This window comes from Pterocles gutturalis, unplaced genomic scaffold (assembly GCF_000699245.1).
Source record: "Pterocles gutturalis isolate BGI_N339 unplaced genomic scaffold, ASM69924v1 scaffold66, whole genome shotgun sequence".
Taxonomy (NCBI): Eukaryota; Metazoa; Chordata; class Aves; order Pterocliformes; family Pteroclidae; genus Pterocles; species Pterocles gutturalis.
In genome coordinates this window covers 63,107-70,585 of record NW_010097454.1, presented here as the reverse complement: position 1 = coordinate 70,585, position 7,479 = coordinate 63,107, and the positions used below count along the sequence as shown (strand labels likewise).

General features: G+C 38.4%; 1 protein-coding gene across 2 annotated transcripts in view; it reads right to left on the bottom strand.

Moving 5' to 3' along the window:
- MYO1B (myosin IB) overlaps positions 1-7,479 on the bottom strand; it is a 95,378-nt gene that overhangs the window by 40,727 nt on the left and 47,172 nt on the right. For both annotated transcript variants that reach the window (XM_010087337.1, XM_010087411.1), the window contains exons 7-10: positions 2,597-2,695; positions 2,121-2,224; positions 1,235-1,382; positions 431-549 (exon numbers count right to left, since the gene is read on the bottom strand). In XM_010087337.1, the coding sequence (XP_010085639.1) occupies positions 431-549; positions 1,235-1,382; positions 2,121-2,224; positions 2,597-2,695 (470 nt within the window). The remainder of the gene's footprint in view (positions 1-430; positions 550-1,234; positions 1,383-2,120; positions 2,225-2,596; positions 2,696-7,479) is intronic.

Sequence of the window (7,479 nt, the reverse complement as noted above, 5' to 3'; positions counted from 1 at the left end):
CCTGAGCTGATGAGACACAGGTGGCAATCCCACTGGCTCTGCAGCATTATAGCAGGATAAACTCACATTGGCAGCAAAAGTTTTGCAGCAGCCTGGGGCATAGAACTCACATGAAATTACACCAGTTGCTCTAAACAAAACCAGTCTGCCACAATACTTTCAACATGCATTTTGTACAGAACTTTTTTGATCCTCTGCAACATTTTCCTATCACTCATCTTTTTGAAATAATTCATACATGAAAATAAAATATCCGGTGTATTTGAACGCTTAGAAACTGCTGAAGAGAAACACACTTAACGCTAGTGATGCATTTTATGCAGTACAGCCTATTAGCTGTAGTTTTTATTTGCGTAGGTATGGTTTAGTCACATAGAATAAACTGCCACTCAAAATTATACTTTCCTTTAAAACCAGGACCACTTTTTACCTGAGCCACATTTAGTGTTGTTGAAACTTTCTCCTGCTTGGCTTCAACCGTCCGGAAGCTGAAAGCTCTTTCCAATACGGACTGGTCTATACCTGTCAGCTCACAGATTTCCTTGAGTTCTAGCATGAAAAAGGAAAGTGTAAATATAATAAATACTTTTGTATTGCTGCTTCTTCTTCCCCCAAACTATTAGCTTTTAAGTAGTTCACTATGTTCCCCAAGGAGGTTTTCTTCAACAGAAACATCCCCCATGCACACTGCCCCCCTACCCTGACAAGCAAAGGGGTTTTTTAAAATAATTCACAGCATGAGGAAACAGGATCCACTGAGTTATTAGTTTTGAAAGCACTTTCTATTTGTTTTGGTTTTTTTGAAAAATTTTTCTTCCATTTGTCACAGACTACTTTTCATGATGAAAAACCTTCAGATGAAAATAAATGAACTTTCAAAGTGTGTCAACTGCAAAACACATCCAAATGAATCTGACATTACAGACAGAAATACTCTGCTATAAAAGAACAAAAAGCCCCCACTGCAGAATAACCAAGCAGAAATGCATAGTACCACTTAACATTTCAGAAGAAAGTGCTAATAATGTGGGGGAAAAAAAAATAATAATTTTTGGAATTTCAAACAGACTGATTGAAATTGCACAGAATTCAACCCATATTTGCCTGTGGGTGAGTTCTGGAAACAATCTAATTTAATTCATCTGTAAGGATATTTATGTCTACAGAGACGACAAAATTAATAATGACTTCAGACAAATTGGTGCTTTTCTTCTCATCACTAATCTCATCTTACCGTTTTTATCTTTGATTTTACTTTCATCTAAGCCGTTCACACGAGATTCAGGCTTAAATTCAATATTGCCCAATTTCAGAACGGCTGCCACCACTTCAAAAATAGACTGTGTTTCATGATCCATAAAACCAACAATCTGCATTGCATTCTGTAAAGGGGACAGATAAAATTATGAGATAAAAGAATCTACATTTAAACAGATCATACTTGCAAAATTCACCATTTATCTGTATTTGCATAAATTAGAAATGTTTTATGAACACTTTTGCTACAAAAAGAACATGACGTAATTACTATGCTTCGATAAGTAAGTTTTTCAATATAAAAGACAGGTTACAGAAGATCTGGTAATCGAGCTGGCATGTCAGGCCAGCATACTTCTAGGATTCATTCAGTTTATGGGTTTCTAAAATGCACTCTATTGCCCTAAAAGCCAGTAACTTCTAGAATCTAAACTTGCATACACTGGTTAACAGGGTCCTGTATTTTTCTTGGCCCTGAGTACAAGCAAAAACTTCATGGTTAATCATCTTGAGAACTATCCCAGCCCTGTTTTTCTTTGAACTTGGTCAACATCAGCTGGTTCATGAAGCTCAGTCACTGCCATCATCAGCAACTACAACAATATAACCATCTCCATGATCTAATCAATGGGTGTGGGCTTTTTTTTTCCCCTCCCTTTTTTCTTTTTTTTCTTGTCTTTTTTTGTACTCCCACTAGAATAGTCCAGAAACTTGGTTCTTTGTATTTTCCAGTTGTAGTTAAGCTTCTCTGTGCAAACATGCTATATCCTTGCCCAAACCAAACAGCCAGACTGAGGGCATATGAACCCTGCATTAGTGTTGAGCTCTTTTGGGGTTTACACCCAATGCCTGTTGCTCCTTACCCTAACTGTTCTGAAGTTTGCAGCGTCATCCACTCCATTCACTTTGGCAGAATCAAGGCCCAGGTAGTTGTATCTGCTGAAATCCCGCTCCAGTTTGAGTTTGCCTAATAAATCAAATAAAAATATCATTAGTAACAGCATTCTTGTTAGCAGCTCATTTATCCCAGAACCGCTATGGTCAAGAACTGTCGTCAGTAGTAGGATTAAGTTTTCTTTAATAGTCTTTTAACTATAAGCCTTCTGAATAAGAACAGACCTTCTTCTTTGTTTATAATACATTGAAAGGCCAATTCTGACTCAAGATATCTGGATAATACCTAACCATGGATTTACCTCAGGTGTTATTATTGCCACTACCACCAATAATTTGAAAAACAAATCAATATCGCATTTCCCACAAAAGAAGATGTGCATGGAACAGCACATTAAATATAAAGAAGACTCATGACTGAAAATGGCAAAACAGCAACACTTACAGAGGAAGTCTTCCGATGCACCAGACAGTATCTGATAGAAAATGTGAAAGTTTCTTTCACCTCTTGGCTGCTTAACCACACGAGACTTCTCTAGCAGATCTAAACAAACAAAATCTCACAGGTCAAGGAAAGATTGTTGGAGCAAAACACTTTAATAATAATATAATCCCCTGTTGTTTTCACTTCATTGCTTTACATCATCATCAGCAAATTAAAAGATGATAAATGGTACGCACAAACCTTAACACAATGTATCAAATCAGTACATATTTCTCAAATAAGTTCTTTGAGCAAGCTATAAGCCCAGTACACTTCTTAATGCTGCAGTCTATGAGCTGCAAAGAAAACTCAGGTCAGGGAGGCAATGTGCTTGAAAGATGTCAACCAATTTACAGTACCACACAAAATTAAGGTTTGGTGAGAATCGTTGTATGGGTGAAGTTTTGAAAAGAACCCAGGAAAGATGGGTAAATGAACGGGGGAAGCCAAATAAAAAGAAAATTTAAGCTGAATACTCATGTAGCACTTTGTGGTCCTCAGGTGCATCAGAGCATGAAATGACTCCCAATGGACTGACAGAACCTCCATCATCAGACATTTAAAGTGATGGAAAAGCAGCACTTTGGAAAGCATCACTGCACCAACGGAGTCGTTTGACAAGAAGATTGCTTTTGTTCACTGATGGGCACATTTCTAAGCCTTACCAGTAAGGGCAGGAATCCGGGCAGACAACAGAAGAGGACTGACTTGTAACACATAGCAACACTCAGACTCTACATCATATTTACTGTGGAGGTGGCAATATAAAGGTTGTTCAGCCTGTACCGCACTGAAAGGCTGTGGTCCTCAGCACACTAGGAGAGGGGAGAGGGATGCAGCAAGAGAACTTCTGGACATCTATCAGTGTCACTCACTGCTTTTGTACAAAAAAAAAGTTTTTCCTTCCTTTCCCAGGGGCACACAAGGGCTCCACAACATTTTTCCACATAGCAAACCCACAGTACCCAGTATACAGTTTCTCTTAAACTACGTCGATTTAACGACATGAAGACAGAGACATTCAGTGCCTCATTCCATGTTGCTGAATACCTCCCCTGCGTGGCTACCATAATATCTGACATGTGTTCTACTGCACCTTTCCTCAGATTTCCGTTTCTGCTGAAACTGAGCCCATTTAGTCTTAGCAATCTGGAAGCTTAGAGGTGATGCTCAGCACAGCCTCCTTTGTGCTGCAAACCCCCCTCCAGCCTCGCTGTGGAGGAGCAGCTGGGGAGCAGATGCCCCTGCTCTGGGCTGCAGCCCCCATCTCCACCAGCTTTCCAGCACATCAGGGCTCAGCCTGAGAGGCAGCATCTGCCCTGGAGTTTACCCCATGAATAGAGGAGCAAGAAGGAGTGCAAGAGTATTTTCACTAGCTACAGGCAGCACATTGTGCCTGTGTTGCCCACTGTTATCACCTAAGCTTATACTCTTTCTTGTGGAATAGGAACCGAAGACCAAACTTCAGCCAAGAGAATTACACAAGACTTAGGAGGCCCTCCTCCAAATAAACTACAGCAAGACAGAAGAAACTAATTTCTGCTCTAATAATTAGCCAGTGACAACAACAACAAAATTCAGACAATCTTCTGGTTGGCTTACAGTAGGACAAGTTTCAAATATTTCACAGGCTAGCTGAACTATATTATTCCATCAACACACAATTACTTGAGAAAAGTGCAACCACCATAGCACATGACAGTGAATGTAGCTCCCAACAGCCAGAGCATCTGACTGTATGCAGACGAATACCTCTTCATCATCAAATGCGTCGTGTGACCTCATAAGACCGTTAGCCTTGTTTGAATAGCCATTTGTGTTTTTATAACTCATTAACCCTACAGTCTCCTTCCTTCCAAAGGTGGCCCTGTGTCAGCACCTGGAAGTTTTGTACATCCTGCTGACAAAATCCACCCAAGACACACCCAAACAGGTGGTTGTCCCATATCACCAGCAGCTCATCTTTACATTAGGATTGGGCAGGTTACAGATTTCCACTTTTGCTTTCTCCATTTTATTGACATATTTTTATATTTTTTTTTAAATCACAGATGACTAACATCTGATGAGTGATGCTGTGTTGGAAAGGCACAGATCAGAAGGTGTAGTTCTCACCAGCAGTCTAGTGTGCAGCCTCAATACCTCTGACTTCACCAAAGGCTGGGGCTCCCCTCCTTCAGCTGTGGTTCAGCCTAACCAGTAGTGAGCCTAACTATCAGATACCTGATCTTCTCTCATTCTTAATTCATAACTGAAAGGCAGAGGCTGGTCCACCATCCAAGTGTTAATACTTGGGCCGAGAAAAGCAAGGCGAGTGCCAGGCAGTTCAGAGTCATGCTGGCTGTGAAGGCTCTCCAGTGAAGCGTTGGAACGGATCGTAGCCAAATTTAATCTCAAAGAAATAAACAACTTCAGCTCTCACGGTGGCTACACACACTTCAGGAAATGGCTGTATTTTCACGGGATATTGAAGCAATGCAGTTTGTGAAGCGGTTTGGCTTATTTGGGTTTAAAAACATTCTATATATAAATTCACTCAAATGCTCTCATAAAAGCTCAGCTACATATCCTGGCAAAATATTATATGTAAGCCTTCTTCTAATTACATGCATGCCTTCAGCAGATCGAACAGTTTCTTGGGCATATGTCAAATGAGTTAGAAGGATAAGTGTCTTAGATTTTTCACCACAGTGTATCTTATTTAGAAGCCAGGAGGTTAACGAATTAACAGTCAGCTTTCCAAAATCCCAATATTCCATATTCTGTCAGCCTTTGTAATTGAGGAAAAAGGCTCCAGAAAGCATCTACTGACAGAAAATCAGGTATTCAGCTTAACAAAGCAGCTGTTACCAATTCTTTGTAAGCTATATTCATTCTCTGCTTTTTTTTTTTCTTTTATGCTCACATGCAGACTGCAATCAGACTAGTATAAAAGGTCTAGACCATCTGCCCTACTCTTCAGAAAACTTCTTCCCTTCATTTGTCCTAATTAGCATTGTAATAGATCAACCAAATATCTTTTCCTTAAAGCAACTACTGCACAACTAACTTTTGTGTTAACACTCACATGATTACAAATTCTGTGGAATTCTGCACACATCCACTTGGTAATTCTGCTTATGGGGCATGTGTGGACAGATGGTGCTTATCAGTATGAAAACACACACAAGAAAAACCCCCAAAACTCTCCATTACATTTTTGTTACATATTCTATATAATTTATGTATAGAGACTATACAGAATTATCTAGAGAGAACATACAGAACTACATATGGTGTATTTATGGATTAGGCATTCTTCCTGCATTATCTAACAATGTATCTGCTTGAACTGAAATATTTAACATGTTGTGTGTATCAAAGCAACTGTAAAAATTAAATTGCTTTGGAAAGGTCCAACCTGGAAACACTTCTTAAATCATATTGTTTGAATATCCTTCAATTCAGATGACTCAGTCCTGCTCCATCCCTCAGGTTCTGAAGATTACTTGTTATTCCTAGATAACACCGCTTTAAATGCAAGAGATCTGTGTAAGTATCGTGCTAAACCATTCTATTGAACTCAACATGAAAGAAAAGAAGAAATCAATGCTGAATACGTCTGGAAACACTGAGGTACAAATTTACACAATTTCATCTCGGTTACTTGACCCATTAACGTGATCAATATAGAAAAACTTAGGATATTTGTATTTCTCTAAATATACCAGAAATTGAATTCAAGAAAGGAATAAGTAAATGCTACAAAAAGAAAAAGTGACACTACCTTGGTTCATTCTGAATAATCCAGAATAAGTTTGTTTTAGTCATATTGTCTTCAGACAGCCATGACCAAGGACCTTTTTAGCTATTCAGCCAAAGTCACAAAACATTTTCTAGTCACGGAAGCTTATCTCTACACCCACATTATTATTAAATTATGTTTTCTGTTTTCCTACCTTGATTCTTCAGTTGTCATCAAAGAAAGTCCCTGATCAAAAAGAAAATACAGTAGCGGTTTCTCAGGAACTTTTCCACATTATTCCGCCCAAGTTGATAATAATGTTCTGTTGAATTAAATGATCCATAATTCTATCAAATGAAAGCTACTACCTGGGCAATATGTGCAGTGAAGAAACAACGATTGCACAGTTTTAGGAGTCTTAAATCCTGATCATGAAAGTGATAAGTGATGTTTAAAAATGAGCCAATCAAAATGTTTAATGTTGTTTGTTGCTGGTTGGTTTGTTTTGATTTTTTGTTTTGGTTTTTTTTGGTTTGTTTTTTTTTTTTTTAAACACATCCTAATTTAGGCAAGACAATTGCCTGAAAGGTGGCAACTGTGCTAACTGAAACACCGAGGGAGAAGTTGGAACAAGTTAAGATGAAAAAAAAATCAACAAGAATGAGTGTCTCTTTACAAAATGGCTAGCTGTAAAATTTGTTTCATATTTCCCTGAGCAAAGAAGATTACTAACAGCAACCACATAACTAAAATCAACAGCCCGAGTTATTGGTTTCTCAATAAGTAATTACTTCTGTCTCTTAAAATGAACAAAAGTTGTAAAGCAGAAAAAGTTGTAAAGGTATCACTATAATTTTGCTAACTTAAAGTTGTTATTTTAGATAAACATCGTGCTTCTTTCATGTTCTTGTTGGAAAAATAGCAAAACAGGGCCCTTGAACACTTGTTATTTGGAATTTAAGTAGACTGTGCTGGTTAAAAATGGCTTTTCAAAAGCAGGCATGACGTATACTGTACTTCACCTGCACCGCTATTTTCTAGTTAATCATTAAATCACTGACAGGCTTAGGCTGTTTAGGAAAGATCACCTAAAGCTAAAAAGCTAGTTATCTTTCAGCAG